This window comes from Coregonus clupeaformis, chromosome 35 (assembly GCF_020615455.1).
Source record: "Coregonus clupeaformis isolate EN_2021a chromosome 35, ASM2061545v1, whole genome shotgun sequence".
NCBI lineage: Eukaryota > Metazoa > Chordata > Actinopteri > Salmoniformes > Salmonidae > Coregonus > Coregonus clupeaformis.
This window is the reverse complement of record NC_059226.1, coordinates 41,971,284-41,988,459: the sequence shown is the minus strand read 5'-3', so window position 1 is coordinate 41,988,459 and position 17,176 is coordinate 41,971,284. Positions and strand designations below refer to the sequence as shown.

Below are 17,176 nucleotides of genomic sequence, written 5' to 3'. Positions count from 1 at the left end.
GGAGTGTCAGGTCTGGCACTGGTGGATGACAGAGGGCTGGTCTGGGTGTCAGGGAAGGCTCTCCATCTACCCATCTCTCCATCTCCCCTCCATCTACCCATTTCCTCCATCTACCATCCATCTCTCCATCTACCATCCATATCTTCATCTAACTTCCATCTCCTCTCCATCTTTCCATCTACCCTCCATCGCTCCATCTACATCTCTCCATCTCCATTCTACCTTGCATCTCTCCATCTACATCTCTCCATCTAACTTCCATCTCTTCTCCTTCTCTACATCTACCCTCCATCTCCCTCTCAATCTTCGATCTACCCTCAATCTATCCATCTACCCTCCATCTTTCCATCTCTCCATCTACCCTCCATCTTTCCATCTCCATCTACACTCCCTCTCTCCATCTACCCTCCATCTCTCCATCTACCCTCCATCTCTCCATCTACCCTCCCTCTCTCCATCTACCCTCCATCCCATCTACTCCTGAGTGGCGCAGTGGTCTAAGGCACTGCATCGCAGTGCTAACTGTGCCACTAGAGATCCTGGTTCGAATCCAGGCTCTGTCGCAGCTGGCCGCGACCGGGAGACTCATGGGCGGCGCACAATTGGCCCAGCGTCGTCCAGGGTAGGGGAGGGAATGGACGGCAGGGATGTAGCTCAGTTGATAGAGCATGGCGTTTGCAACGCCAGGGTTGTGGGTTCGTTTCCCACGGGGGGCCAGTATAAAAAAATATATATATATGTATTCACTAACTGTAAGTCGCTCTGGATAAGAGCGTCTGCTAAATGACTTAAATGTAAATCTCGCCATCTACCCTCCCTCTCTCCATCTCTCACATCACCTGAAGGCTATTTGTAGGCCCATTGGTAGCGTGGTTGGTGGTGAATGTGGACCTTCCCCAGTTTGATCTAAGCTTACTGCAGGTACAAGAGGCCATAATATCAGGGAACAGTCTTTTCTCAAAATGACCAATACTTATGGTAGTTCTGAATAGGTGGAACAGGATTTTCTTTAAAGTTAATTATTCCTTCTGGGGTTTTTTTTCAACACACACAAAGCAACAAAACACCCATGCACACACACACACACATTCAGGACTAGGGTTGCAAAATTCCGTGAACTTTCAATAAATTCCCTGGTTTTCCAGAAATCCTGGTTGGAGAATTCAGAGTTTCCTGCTTATTCCCTCCCCTATCCAGTACAAATAGTTATTTTTATGATTTATACATTGCATGTAAGGAAGATAGTTGTAGTCAATATTTATGCATATTGAATGTGTAGCCTAGCTAATTTTCATTTGCATTATGGTCCCTTAGGATGTGTATAGCCTACGCTTTACAAATCCACATAATTGGCATTTATTTCCTCGACCGAAGCCTGCCCTCACAGGTCTATGTGACGAATGACAGCTAGGCTAGCCCAACAGTTTAACAGCGACCAATGAAATGCGAGAGTGCGATGAGAGGGTGGTCCTTGCGAGTGGAAGAGCGGATTAAACAGAGGGAGCGGAATTTAAACCTCCTTGCTTAACATCTGGATGTTGTAGAACGGAGTAGCATCACTCTACTCTCTAGAGTGAGTTAGACAGACGTGCGGAAACCGAGGATCATCGAATTGAAGATTGTTGTTGTCAAATGGTCAGAACGTCAGCGACAACTCGAGGATATTGATTGGCACTTGGAATGCGCATTGGCTCCCGCTATCGGAGCGCAAGTTAAACCAAAAGGGCCCACATGAGTTCTGCTAAATTCGGAAACCACCACGCCTCCAAGTTGGCAGCTTATTCTCTTGATCTGGACACGTCTCCACTCTCCAGCACCGTGTGTCGATCATATGCAATGTTGATGGAATGGTTTTATTTAATCGCGAGAAACGAACAAATAATCACGGGATTACCAAAACGTCCACATTTCTAAGGTCGGTTGTCTGTCGAATAACAACGTTGTGAAGTTGGTGACTTCGGAACCCAAGCAAGACAAACTGCAGGGGTCATCGCTCCCTTCCTTGTCTCCAGTACCATTTCCTTGATTGACATTCCTTCCATCAGATCATATGAGTGCAGCGTTCAGCCCTTCGTTTATGATGATGCAGCGCCCACTGGGAAGCACCACTGCCTTCAGTATCGACTCTCTGATCGGCGGGCCCCCTCAGCCCAGCCCGGGACACTTCGTCTACACTGGCTACCCCATGTTCATGCCGTACCGGTCAGTGGTGCTCCCACCGCCCCCTCCGCCGCCCCCTGCCCTACCCCAGTCCGCCCTGCAGCAGGGGCTCTCGGCTACCCATCCGCACCACCAGATCCCCAGCCTCCAGAACTCTTTCTGCTCTAGCCTGGCTCAGGGCATGGCGCTCACCTCCACCCTGATGGCCAGCCTGCCTGGAGGGTTCTCGGCTTCACAGCAGCACCAGGATGCGGCGAGGAAGTTCGGCTCGCAGTCTCTCCACGCAGCCTTTAATAAATCTCAGGACATTCGTTTGGATGGGGATGACGGAAAGACTTTTCTAGGAAAGGAGTCCGCGGCGCTCCCCTCCTACCACGACTCAGAGCCACTGCAGTCATCCACAGGTACAGTAAACTCTGCTGGACAGGGTTGTTTACATGACCTGACTTAAGGTTCTATTGAGGAAAAGTTTGACTTAGCCTATGTGATATGTGGTTGTCTTGTACCTGGATGCACTAAATGTAAGTCGCTCTGAATAAGAGCGCCCAAGTTGTAAAAGAGAAGTTCAAAGCGAATACTCGTATTTATTAGGCCTATTATTTAAAATAGTGCACATTTGCAAGGTTCATTATAAGAAGTAATTCGAACTCTTAACTTTACCTCATTAATTATACTATTAGGCATAAACCTAACGGACCAATATTACCAAACTACGTCATCAATGTGCAAAGAAATACCCACGTGCAATTTGAGGATAACTTACAAGTTCTACTCACTCAATGTTGGCTTAGGCTATATCCTGTGAATTTCACATCAAACGACAACGATTAAAGTCTACTGATAGAAAGTGACTGTTGCCCCTGAGTGAAAAATGTGTCCTTTTTAAAAACAATTTATTTACATGGACGCGTCCATATTTTGTCGTGAGAAGCTTGACATGATATCTGCATATCAAATACGTTTATATCAGGCTTTTCAATGAATAGTGCCTGGGGGCAAACTGCCTTCAATTACTGAATTAGCCTATTTTAATTGAAGGATGGGAAAAGCGCCTGCAGTATTTGAATGTCTATAAAACTGTGATCAAAATTCAAAGTCGAGGGTCTATATATATATATATATATATATATATGAGGGTCTATATGTATTATGAAATACATGTATTATAACACTAACTCCGTAAGTGTTTTTAAGACATTGTATAATATGAATCAATTGCTTTTGTCTCTAAAATGAATGGAATTATGGTCAGCGCGAGGCCTATTTCAGACGTGATATATGTCGTGATATAGCTGATGGACCTATTTCGATTAATATTTCCTTAAATAGATATTTACTTAAATAACTTTCACTTCACTTAAATACGTCCAGAGACAATATAATTTGTTCCTAATGTGTTTGTAACAATATATATAATGTCATAGGCTATTGTTTTTCTGTAACACAATATGTAAAGTCTACTCGTGCATATTTACGCATGAAACGAAAGGTCGTGATGTTATTGTGATGAATCAAATATAGAAGAAAAGGAAGTTGCTTATTTTGTAAAGTAAAATGTTTCATTAAAAGTATGATTGTGGTTATCCATTATATAAACTCAAACTGTTGCATATCAGTCCATGATAGGTTACACATTGTAATTTATTTTTCTATTTTGAGGTCAATATAGCCTAAACTAACATTTTCTATTTCCTTACCCCCACAGCCAGAACCCATGGCAAAGAAGACCCGAAAGAGGACGAATGCAATCGAAGAGATGAGAGCTTCTCAATGGACAGCGATTTAGACTACAGCTCTGATGACAACACGAACGGTAACTCGATGTGTCAGAAAGATGATGGGGATGGTAACGTGGATGAGGGCGTCCACGGGTCCAACGGCACTGGCAGCACCACGTCTACCGGCAAGAACCGGCGGCGGAGAACGGCGTTCACTAGCGAGCAGCTATTGGAGCTGGAGAAGGAATTCCATTGTAAGAAATACCTGTCTTTGACAGAACGCTCTCAGATCGCGCATGCCTTGAAACTCAGCGAAGTGCAAGTCAAGATCTGGTTCCAGAACCGGAGGGCCAAATGGAAGCGCGTGAAGGCCGGTAACGTCAACTCCAAAACCGGCGAGCCATCTAGGAACCCTAAAATCGTGGTGCCCATTCCTGTGCACGTCAGCCGGTTTGCAATAAGGAGTCAGCACCAACAGTTAGAGCAAGCCAGACCATAACAGTTCTGTATGTTAAACCGATGGACTAAATACAGATTAAGTTAATAACACTGTTTAAAAACAGAAAAACCGCACACACGTTATTTTGGACTTGGGACTACTGATAATCACAAATCAAGTTTATCCTTTGGTGAGTCTTTGTAAACCAGAGGAGAGCTAATTAATTGATGGTACATTGCTTTTCCTTTGCTTTACTGCTGAATCGATCCACTGATGGTAAGTTGATTAAATACCAAGAGACAAAAAAACTCAAAATTGTAACATATGTATCACCCTGGTTACGAGTGTAAATACCGAGATGGACCATAACTATAACCGCCATGGGAGCAAATTGAGAACAATACAACAAGACAATACATCCAATTGTACATTTCCCGAGATATTGAAAAAAATATTGCCTACTTTTACGTCTGTTAGATTTTCTTTGACGTTTGTGTTGCTGATTCTGAAGGACCTTGCTTGTTTTATTGTTGTTTTTGCATCAGGCGCAAATCAGATCAGAATGAACAGCTTTGTCTCAAAAGGAGCACTTATATAATTTCTAATTCTCCTTTATCACCCCCCCCCATACCAATACACATATTGTACACATAGCCTACAAATATGCTCAAACACCTCAACCATCAATCACCTCCACCAAAAAGCTAAAAAGTGCCCCTGCAAACCCATCCTACTTTTGTTCTCAGTTTGAGTTTCTGTTTCCATCGTTTCATTCCATGGTTGCTTGAATTATTTTTCCTCGTTGTGACTTTTTCAACAGTCAAGAAGCACGCTGCTAATTTATTTAATATTGTGCAAAAAGTAACTAACATTCCATGACTTATTGAGTAAATAATAAAGTGTGCATTAAAGATGAACCATTAGCAATTATGTCAACAATTTGTCCGTTTGTTTATTGTCATTCCATTTTTGTGCAAGGCCGTTTGAATTTGAAATGTTTTGCGAAATGACGCATGTGCTTTCCTGAGTGCTGGGCTTCGAGTTGATCATTATATTTTAATTCCTTGGTTGCTTATTATTTTCACCAATATATCAAATGCTAATTTGGGATTATTCAACTTGTTGTCTGCAAGTGACAAATATTATTTTCACAATCCACTAAGGAAGATAGTTGGAAGATAATTGCATATGTATTTTATCTTAAAATTAAGGCTGATTAACGACACGATTTCGTTTAGATTTAATTTACAACACAAGTTATACTTTTATTATTAAGACTATTACTTGTAATAACCCTGTAATTATTACACTATTATAATTTATGACTTTCAGATTTATACAATTTTGTCTGCACCAACTGTGAGTTTTGCAGGTAATGCAGAGGCAGGACCAACTGTTTATCTCTCCAACAGTAGAGCCATGCAGTCAGCCAGGGGGGACCGTTTACACCTCTACCCCTCTGCTCCAGCCACCCTCTGAAATTAAGGCCAACCTCGTCGCGTATGTTGGAGCAAATCAACCTGAGGCATGTCAATAATAAATATGTAAGAAGATCTCGCTCCGCGACGCAATCTCGTGTTATGACAGGGGGTGGGTCGTATCAGCCAGGGTGAATGAAACTCCAAGGTCACGCGCTGTGAGGAACACTAATTCCCATCCGAGTGAAACGTCACGAGCACGGCTGTTTAGGAAGGTCGCCGCCCGGTGTCAGCCTTGATCTTCCGCCTCACCTTGCCCCGGCCCCGCGCGCCTCATTTATGGTACCGGGACGAAGCGGTGACGTGTGTTTGGCAAGCCTCCCAGCGCGCCAATTGCTTTTCCATTAATATTGACATCTATTGAGGTGGACAATTTCATCAGCTGGTAGAGCACGGCGCTTGTAACGCCAAGGTAGTGGGTTCGATCCCCGGGACCACCCATACACAAAAAAATTTTTTATGCACGCATGACTGTAAGTCGCTTTGGACAAAAGCGTCTGCTAAATGGCATATTATTATTATTATTATTATTATTATGAATTCATTTTGATAAGATTACCGACTAAAATAAAACGTAGGCCTACTTGCAGGACTTTCCCCTTGTGATCTCTAAAGACATCTTGTTGATCTCTGTCGGTGATGTTCCGCGCATGAATAGCCTGCGTTAGGCTACATCTGCTAGGCCTACCACATTAGGTCTATAGCCTACCCTAAGCAGATGAAACAGTTTAAAATGTCACTGGGTAGGACATTTTGTCAGTAGGCTAAATGATAAAATAATCCATTCTGATAATGTATTTATCTGTGTTATATAAACGAATATAAAACAATATTGGTTATTATAATTCGCCTTTCTTGCAATAGGTTAACTTGTTGGATACTAAATAGGCTAGGCTACACATTTTAAGACAAAGCTATTATTTAAAAAAAAGTGTTCATTGTTTTACAAAGTTCTAAAAAGCAATTTGTCCCCCAAATTTTTTTGTTTTTAACAAACACATTTGGAGTTAAATATCATTTTCTACTAGACCTACTGTATATAAATGACACAAATAATATCCTCTATTCCACTGAGTATTGATTAAGCCCACAAGTGTCATCAAATAAGACAACCATCATTCTTTCTCAGCTAAAGCATCCTCAAAGATGGTGCATTAGTTTAATGATCGTTCTGTGGTGTAGCCCCTCTCCCTCTCTCTGGCAGCATTTAGACAGCGCGATATTCCCCCGGGCTACACCAACGCTATTATCGTCACGCGCATCATTTATCCCAGGCAAGCGCAGCACGCTAAGCACCGCACGCACCTGCACAACATTTTGACGTCAGTCATTGTTTGTAATTCGCACGCCATGATAAGGCACAAATAACGCTGTTATATCCTCCAAATAAACTAGAGCAAATAGGCTATGGATCCTGACATACAAATAGGCCATTTTATTTACATTTAATTAATATTCTATTATGAGGCCTATAGCCTTCCCAAATCATAAAGTTTATAGTTGCCTCTATTCAACCCACGTAAAATGTATTTTCCCTACTGATTCATCGTTTGAAATTCTCCAAGCACATTTTTTATTATTAAACTGAAATCCCAACTCGTCATTGCAGCAGAAAGAGTGAATTATTGTCAAGCTCAGATTTATGGCGGCAGCTCGCGCTCTGGGTGAGCATCAATGACAGCCCTGGCTACAAGATGAGCTCTCATCACCGGCTCTAGAGGAGAGTGTGTGTGTGTGTGTGTGTGTGTGTGTGTGTGTGTGTGTTGTCTTCTATTCCACACCCCGACAGAGATCCACTCAGGCATTTGATGACTGGATACTTATAACAAAATATGTCCATTATACAATTAATCAAATAGAGATTTGCTAGATTAGATTGTATTGAAAGAACACACACTGAGCAATTTGTGTAGCCTACTTGAGGAGGATGTTTGACAGAGAAAGCGATATGCAGTATGCGATATGAGTACCGCTAACTCTAATGAATTTTTTTGCAAATTGTAATCAAGCCGGGCCGTCGCGGTTGGCTGATAAATGAGGCCCAAGGGGATAGGTCGGGACCTCCGCTTTTCACTCTAGCATGTCCCCCCCTGCACTAAATTAACAGCAACTTGTCGAAGCTTCAAATTAACCCCTAATGATTAATTCTGATGGAAAGCGAGCCATGAGACCAGCGTGGCCTAATAGACTCTGTCTTGAGAATGCTGCTACTGGAAATTAATACTCTATATACCCCACATACACCTAGGCCTCTCTCTCTCTCTCTGTATCTCTTTCTTTTATTCTCTCTCAATTCAATTCAATTTCAATTTAAGGGCTTTATTGGCATGGGAAACGTGTGTTAACATTGCCAAAGCAAGTGAAGTAGATAGTAAACAAAAGTGAAATAAACAATAAATATTAACAGTAAACATTACACTCAAGTTTCAAAAGAATAAAGACATTTCAAATGTCATATTATGTATATATACAGTGTTGTAACAATGTGCAAATAGTTAAAGTACAAATGGGAAAATAAATAAACATAAATATGGGTTGTACTTAGAATGGTGTTTGTTCTTCACTGGTTGCCCTTTTCTTGTGGCAACAGGTCACAAATCTTGCAGCTGTGATGGCACACTGTGGTTTTTCACCCAGTAGATAAGGGAGTTAATCAAAATTGGGTTTGTTTTTGAATTCTTTGTGGATCGCTGTAATCTGAGGGAAATATGTGTCTCTAATATGGTCATACATTTGGCAGGAGGTTAGGAAGTGCAGCTCAGTTTCCACCTCATTTTGTGGGCAGTGTGCACATAGCCTGTCTTCTCTTGAGAGCCAGGTCTGCCTACGGCGGCCTTTCTCAATAGCAAGGCTATGCTCACTGAGTCTGTACATAGTCAAAGCTTTCCTTAAGTTTGGGTCAGTCACAGTGGTCAGGTATTCTGCCACTGTGTACTCTCTGTTTAGGGCCAAATAGCATTCTAGTTTGCTCTGTTTTTTTGTTTGTTCTTTCCAATGTGTCAAGTAATTCTCTTTTTGTTTTCTCATGATTTGGTTGGGTCTAATCTCTCTCTCTCTCTCTCGCTCTCTCTCCCTCTCCGTGTCTCTCTCTTCCTTTTATTCTCTCTCTCTCTCTTCCTTTTATTCTCTCTCTCTCTGTGTCTCTCTCTTTTATTCTCTCTCTCTCTGTGTCTCTCTCTTATATTTTCTCTCTCTCTGTGTCTCTCTTTCTTTTATTCTCTCTCTCTCTGTGTCTCTCTTTCTCTCTCTCTCTCTCTCTCTCTCTCTCTCTCTTTTTCTCTCTCTCTCTCTCTCTCTCTCTCTCTCTCTCTCTCTCTCTCTCTCTCTCTCTCTCTCTCTCTCTCTCTCTCTCTCTCTCTCTCTCTCTCTCTCTCTCTCTCTCTCTCTCTCTCTCTCTCTCTCTCTCTCTCTCTCTCTCTCTCTCTCTCTCTCTCTCTCTCTCTCTCTCTCTCTCTCTCTCTCTCTCTCTCTCTCTCTCTCTCTCTCTCTCTCTCTCTCTCTCTCTCTCTCTCTCTCTCTCTCTCTCTCTCTCTCTCTCTCTCTCTCTCTCTCTCTCTCTCTCTCTCTCTCTCTCTCTCTCTCTCTCTCTCTCTCTCACCCCCAAAGCATAATGTTTCCACCTCCATGTTTGATGGTGGGGATGGTGTTCTTGGGGTCATAGGCAGCATTCCTCCTCCTCCAAACACGGCGAGTTGAGTTGATGCCAAAGACCTCGATTTTGGTCTCATCTGACCACAACACTTTCACCTAGTTCTCCTCTGAATCATTAAGATGTTCATTGGCAAACTTCAGACAGGCCTGTATATGTGCTTTCTTGAGCAGGGGGACCTTGCGGGCGCTGCAGGATTTCAGTCCTTCATGGCGTAGTGTGTTACCAATTGTTTTCTTGGTGACTATGGTCCCAGCTGCCTTGAGATCATTGATAAGATCCTCCCATGTAGTTCTGGGCTGATTCCTCACCGTTCTCATGATCATTGCAACTCCACGAGATGAGATCTTGCATGGAGCCCCAGGCCGAGGGAGATTGACAGGTCTTTTGTGTTTCTTCCATTTGCGGGAATAATCACACCAACTGTTGTCACCTTCTCACCAAGCTGCTTGGCGATGGTTTTGTAGCCCATCCCAGCCTTGTGTAGGTCTACAATCTTGTCCCTGACATCCTTGGAGAGCTCTTTGGTCTTGGCCATGGTGGATAGTTTGGAATCTGATTGATTGATTGCTTCTGTGGACAGGTGTCTTTTATACAGGTAACAAACTGAGATTAGGAGCACTCCCTTTAAGAGTGTGCTCCTAATCTCAGCTCATTACCTGTATAAAAGACACCTGGGAGCCAGAAATCTTTCTGACTGAGAGGGGGTCAAATACTTATTTCCCTCATTAAAATGCAAATCAATTTATATCATTTTTGACATGCATTTTTCTGGATTTTTGTTGTTGTTATTCTGTCTCTCACTGTTCAAATAAACCTACCATTAAAATGATAGACTGATCATTTCTTTGTCAGTGGGCAAACGTACAAAATCAGCAGGGGATCAAATACTTTTTTCCCTCACTGTAGGTGCATGGCAAGGAATAGCAAACACAGCACTAATATCAATAGAAAGATATAGGAACAAATACAGTCCTAATATCAATAGAAATATACAGGAACAAATACAGTACTAATATCAATAGAAATATACAGGAACAAATACAGTACTAATATCAATAGAAATATACAGGAACAAATACATTACTAATATCAATAGAAATATACAGGAAAGGTCTCATTATTCATACAATTATAAAAATATTTACCAGTAATTGCTGCAAAAATATTTAATATACCTCAGTGCAAATACAGTCTTACTGAAGAGGTTTGACTTTGCTAAGGACAAATGCATTTTCTTCCATAAATTGTTACCATCTCAATCAAATCCATCATAAAGTAAATGTTCAGAATAACTTAAGTAGAAATTCTTATTTTGCAAGAGTCAAAAAACATCCAACTCTAATTCTAGATGCACAATATCATTCACATCCACTGTAGATACATTTATGAACGTATTCCTAAATATATTTTATACAACTCTAACATTCCACATGAATCTTTAGAGTGATCATCTAATATGTATATCAATCTTTTTTTTGTTTTTTACTGCATGAGTTTATTATTATTGAGAAATAATAACATAATAACACATAACATGTGTTCCTTCAAAAGAGGGAGTGAATTAAAATACAAAACTAAGATTTGTGGGAAAACTAAATCCACACTTAAATAATTTCAGATGCAAATGAAAATGTCATAATTAAATAGCATTCTAGATTCAACATTTTACATTAAGTTGGTTATTTCAGGTTCAGGTATGAAATATAGTTATTATATTGTCCCAATTTGTCCACCACTTTTAGCATAAAATAACATAAGAAAAAAAATATGTGTTGGGCTACTATTGGCCAATGTCTTTTTCATGTAATTATTTTCATTTAGTTATTTATTAGTTATTTTCAGTGTTAGACATCTATGGAAAGTGTGTGTTGAGGATGGAAATGTATTTCTTGAACATCATTTCAGATTTTGCTTGAATTGGGGTTGAGACAATTCCAAATCAATTCAGCAGATGAATTGCAATTCAATACAAGAATTGAAAAAATAAGATTTATCATCAATGTGCATTTTTCACTTCCTGAATTTAATTTCAATGAACTTCTGAATTGATAACAGTTTATTAGAGGATCTGACACCTTAACCCAGAGTAAAGCATTAGTCATTTACACAGCCTCTATATCCATAGTGTGCCATATGGTCTGTATAGTTCACCATGGAGACAGATGTCATAACCAAACAGGGACACAGTCAGATACATAGCTACTGGTCAGTCTGTCAGAGGATTACCTTGGTGATCTGTCCCGTTGGATCGCCCTGCAACAGCCTCATACCACCATGGCACCTAGCTACCGTTCACGCCTCATTTGGGCGCTCCTCTTGCGTTCATAATAGTTTTGTCTGTCGGAGCAGAGCGGTCTGTACTACCCAGTGCTCTGCTCTCTGACACTGTCTGACTCATCTTGTACACTGTGTGTGTGTCTATCCTCTCGTTGAGGCCATAACAATAAACACGGAGTTCATACTGACTCAACACCACAATGCCTGGGTTGGGACAGAAGGCATCTCTTTACTTTGACTTGACCTTTGAAATGTAGTTTCTGAGCCTTTACGTAGTAAACTGCTAAATGGGCATTTGAAAGTATTTAAATATGAGGAAACTGGAATCCAATAGAACCCCAGGCATCTGGAAAGGTTCTCTCCCTCACAGCATTACTGTTTACTGAGTAACCACTCTAACCACTCTAACCCCCCCGCCGCCTCCCCTCTCGCTGCTCTTTTCCTCACTTCCCTGTATAATCTCTTTAATTACATCTGCTGTCGTGGCCTGCCACGGTCCCATTGTCCTCCCCTGTGCCTGGTGCTTTGTGAGGGCAGACCCCTGTCCGTCTCCCCCACCTCCCCTGTGCCTGGTGCTTTGTGAGGGCAGATCCCTGTCTGTCTCCCCCCTCCTTCCCCTCCCTGGCTGCTTTGTGCCCCCCTCGGCCCTCTTCCTGAATCCCAGAGGGCTGGAGAGGGATTAAAGGGGTATTATCCCATAACAGCCAGGACATTCAGGACCCCGCTCTAACGCCTTCATCTGCACCACACACACACACACACACACACACACACACGCATAGACACATACACACCTAGTCCCCTGTAGCTCAGTTGGTAGAGCATGGCGCTTGCAACGCCAGGGTTGTGGGTTCGTTTCCCACGGGGGGCCAGTATGAAAAAAATGTATGCACTCACTAACTGTAAGTCGTTCTGGATAAGAGCGTCTGCTAAATGACTAAAATGTAAATGTAAGCACATTGGAGCAGGCAGCGACAGCACAGAAGTACACTAGCGAGCACACACACACACACACACACACACACACAGCTTAATTCCAGGCCTCCTCCAACATATCCATCTCTCCCAGTTCCCACCCGTTATCCATGTTTTGTTTTAACAGACATTAACAGTTATACTAAGAGAGCATATTTTGTCTTTATTGAAAAGAGACACATTACAGTAGAAGACTGTATTAGGTATTATGTTTCAACACGGTACTGTACAGATAACACACTCAATACAATAACAATAATAATAACAATAATAATTAGGAGAACAATGAACATTTGAAAAATAACGCTGCTTGATGCTGATAGGTCACAACAGAGGTGGAAGGATAGGAAACCCTTTAGGAGGTCAGAGGTCTTCTTCCATGTCTAGATAGTATTATAACCATATTAAATAACTTGACTGGCAGTCCTCTCGGGTTGGGTTGTGTAGCTACATACATGATGGATGACCAACGACAATGAGGCAACAAAATACACACCGGAACCAAATAAACAAAAACAAATGACCATACTGAGTGTTTGTTTATTAGTTTTGTGGTTGTTGTTTATTACTTTACATTATGTACAGGTGGTGAACGCTGTGCTGATGGTGCTGCTGTGTGTCGCCTGGCGTTGACAGAAGGGAGAGCTGTGGACGGTGTAGAGGTACTGAAGCAACACCAGACTGATTGACATGGTGGGTGTGTCCCCCCCCCCCTACCTGTTCTAACCCACCGTAGAGCTCTTCTCCCTGCAGGGCTTACACTGATACGTCTCAACGTCTCACGTCTAAACAGTTGCTTCTACATAGCCTGGAAACCAAACTGATATGCTCCGTTTCACCATTGAAACAAATGACACCTTTTGGATTCTAGGCTAGCTTCTTGATGCTTCCTGAACCCAACTATAAGGGAGGACAGCTCACACTATTGGCTAATAATGAATTCCACTGGCTACCTCAGAGAGGGAAGGGAGAGCAGCTTGACCACCAATGAGGACTGTGTCTAATACTATGTTTCACCTCTTCATATCTCCTACTAGTGTGAGAGCCAGGGGCTGAGACAGGAGCGGTTTCAGGCCAGCAGACAATATTAGGGAAGAGATGAGGGATCTACACAAACAGCCAGCCATGCAAAGTGTTCTACTGGAAAGACTTTCTGAGGAGAGGACTGAAGAGGGTTAAAGTCCATCAAACTGAACACGTAGTGCATTTTGTTGTCATAAATAAAAGGACCTCGTCTTCTCCTCGGTCAAAACCTCACTTACAAGTGTTATTAAGGGGGTTGAACCCCGCTAGCGACTAGGGAGAGGTTTAACGTTGCTATTTCTGCTACAATAAGGTTCGATAAGGTACAATAAAAGGTAGGTTTGGGTAGGCGCACTTTAGTGTTCATGGCTGCCTGTGGACGACACCGGATGTCTCAGCACTTCTCATGTTAATCACTCAACATGTTTAGCTCTTTTCACATTTCTATTGGACACAGAAAAGCAGAAGGAGTGTGTGTGGGATGTATGGGCTTGTCTACAGCGTATGCAGGTATTGCAGGGTGTTGGACAGAAACACCACCATGGAGATGTTAGAATGGATATCAACACCTGTCCTCCATATTGCTTTAATACCTGTACAGGTCAGGCAGGAGTAACTACTTATATTAGGCGTTTACATACACACACACACACACACACACACACACACACACACACACATACACACACACACTGGGGAGGTAACATTAAGGGCAAAAGCAATCATAAATAGGGGAGCATTTGATGCATAGGAATGGTTTTGGGGGAGAAAGACATCACACCCGCGGACGCTCACACACAGTAAGGTTTCAGAACAGGCAAAGGCAGAGAGCAGAGATGTTGGCAACAGGAAGAGGGAGAGGAGGCAAGGAAAGGAAAGAGGGAGAGGAGGAAAGGAAAGAGGGAGTGGAGGAAAGGAAAGAGGGAGAGGAGGAAAGGAAAGAGGGAGAGGAGGAAAGGAAAGAGGGAGAGGAGGCAAGGAAAGGAAAGGAAAGAGGGAGAGGCGGAAAGGAAAGGAAAGAGGGAGAGGAGGAAAGGAAAGGAAAGAGGGAGAGGAGGAAAGGAAAGAGGGAGAGGTGGAAAGGAAATGAAAGCGGGAGAGGGGGAAAGGAAAGAGGGAGAGGAGGAAAGGAAATGAAAGCGGGAGAGGAGGCAAGGAAAGCGGGAGAGGGGGAAAGGAAAGAGGGAGAGGTGGAAAGGAAATGAAAGCGGGAGAGGAGGCAAGGAAAGCGGGAGAGGGGGAAAGGAAAGAGGGAGAGGAGGAAAGGAAATGAAAGCCATAAACATTCCAGTAACGTTCAGTCAACCCATCATTGGCTTATTTCTCCCAATAAAAACAACATCACATGTGCATCCGCAAATCTCCACTCAAACCCCCGAGATAACGCAACGCTCTCAAGAGTAAAGAACAATTTCCTGCTTCCTTTAGATACATCATGACATCACCACCAAAAGAGCTGTCAAAAAGAAAAAGAAAAGCAGTAGACGAAGAAAGAGTAAAATATCATTTAAACACAGTAGGATTCCAGACCCAGAGAAGCCCTTCCTATTGAGTCACTGAGCAGAAAGGATCAGTCCCAAATGGCACCCTATTCCCTACACAGTGCACTTCTTTTAACCAGAATACTATGGGTGCTGGTCAAATGTGGTGCACTGCTAAGGGAATAGGGTGCCATTCGGGAGATTCAAGAGGCAGAGACGTATGATTGGTTGTGGAGCAACAGACATGGCTATCCAATGACAGACAGAGGATGGAGGAAACGCATGCTGAGTACTTCAGAAGACCTGATGGGAGGAGGCCCAGAGTCTATCCTGACCAATGACGTCATATATGATGTCAGTCAACTTGACAAGGAAGAAATCAGAGGGCCCAAATTAGGAACTCTTCTCCAAATCAGAAAAGTATAATTCAATGAAGCATTAGACAGTATCCATCCGATCATAATTATTCTACAAAAGCCGACAGCCCATGGGCTAAACTATCAGACCCACATCTTCTTAGATGAAATGAAATAGATTGAACACTGATGAGCCCATCTAGTATAAATAGTGCTACATTTACATTGTGGATGCTTTTCCTGGATCCTTCGCAGATCAATGTTAGTTAATGCCAGTATGGACCTGACAACTGGTACATGAACCATACATAAGTCATCAATAGGAAAATGATAGTCACGGTCCTGTCTAGCAGTTTCCTTCCATCTTCTGTCTATCACTATACAACAATACGTTATCATGATGTGTTTACAGCTGAAACAGCAGATGACCTGATCAAACTAAAGAAAAGGCAGAACAATATCCTGGAGATAAAAACAATAATAAAAAGAAAAGGTTTTCCTTGGTCTCTGTGTGGGTTGAGTGGACCGACCGTATGATGATCCTGAAGAAGGTTCTGATACTATGCATTATGAGGCTTCCTATACATTTTGTAGTTTGGTCTGAGGTGGAGTGTTTTGCTGAATGGTTGAAATCTAAATCTAAGAAGAGAAGATTGTTGTTGAAGCTAGTGGAATTGTGGGGGCTTCAAGATCACGTGGAATTGACAGTCTCTGGTCCCTGAGCCTGGCAATACATACACGCCTTTTACATCTAACAAGTGATTTCTAATATATGAGACAAACTCACTTCTCTCTAGAATTGATCCATTGGTCCAGCAATGCACAATGAGATATACACAATTTTGACGTGATGAACGACCCTATTTTTTTAATTAAAAAGAAAAAGTGTCTGACATGCTATCACACTTTGTTTTATTTCTAAGAAATATCGAATATTTCGGATTTTTTCCCCCACTTTCTTAAAATGTTTATACATCAAGAAGATATTTTTGTTCCACATTTCATTAAAAAAACATCCACAGGAGGAGGATAGAGATAGATCACATAATTTACTGAAGAGAAGAGAGGGAAGTGGAAACACTGATTATGTGGAGAACTAAAGAAGAACAAGAGAGGAGGAGGCTTCAGAGTTCTGTTCAGTCGATCAGTGTTCTTTGTAGTTCTTTGTACTTCGTTGTAGTTCTCGTGTTATAAGGTAGAGATCCCATTACTTTCTTTCCCATAGCCCCACCCAACATGCTACAGACCCTCTTCAAACATCCAAAGTCTTTCCAAATCCGCGAGCCACTGTTTCTATATAGCTGATATAGTAGTGATATAGTGTGTGTGTGTGGGTGTGTGTGTGGGGGGGCTTGGGTTGAAGCTTGGAGCAGATTGCAGATTGGAGTCAATAGAGCGTATATGAGAAGGGGGTGTCGCTGCTTGTCATGTGATTTTGGCCGCCTCCTCCCCATGTCCCATCATGCTTAGGGCCACATGCAGCCAGGTAGATAGCAGTGGGGGCGGCCGGTGACCTGACTCTACCCGGAAGTAAAGCCAAGCCACTTCCTGCCCCCATGCTTTTACAGGGGAGGGGAGGGCCTTGTGAGGAAATTGACAATTGGACCGAAGCAGGGC

General features: G+C 42.4%; 1 protein-coding gene across 1 annotated transcript; it reads left to right on the top strand.

Annotated features, from left to right (window-relative positions):
* The first annotated feature begins 1,515 nt into the window (after positions 1-1,515).
* On the top strand, positions 1,516-5,022 carry gbx2 (gastrulation brain homeobox 2). Its single transcript, XM_041889343.2, has 2 exons — positions 1,516-2,564; positions 3,866-5,022. The coding sequence occupies exons 1-2, from the start codon at positions 2,051-2,053 to the stop codon at positions 4,375-4,377; spliced, it is 1,026 nt and encodes a 341-aa protein (XP_041745277.1). The 5' UTR covers positions 1,516-2,050; the 3' UTR covers positions 4,378-5,022.
* The last annotated feature ends 12,154 nt before the right edge of the window (positions 5,023-17,176 follow it).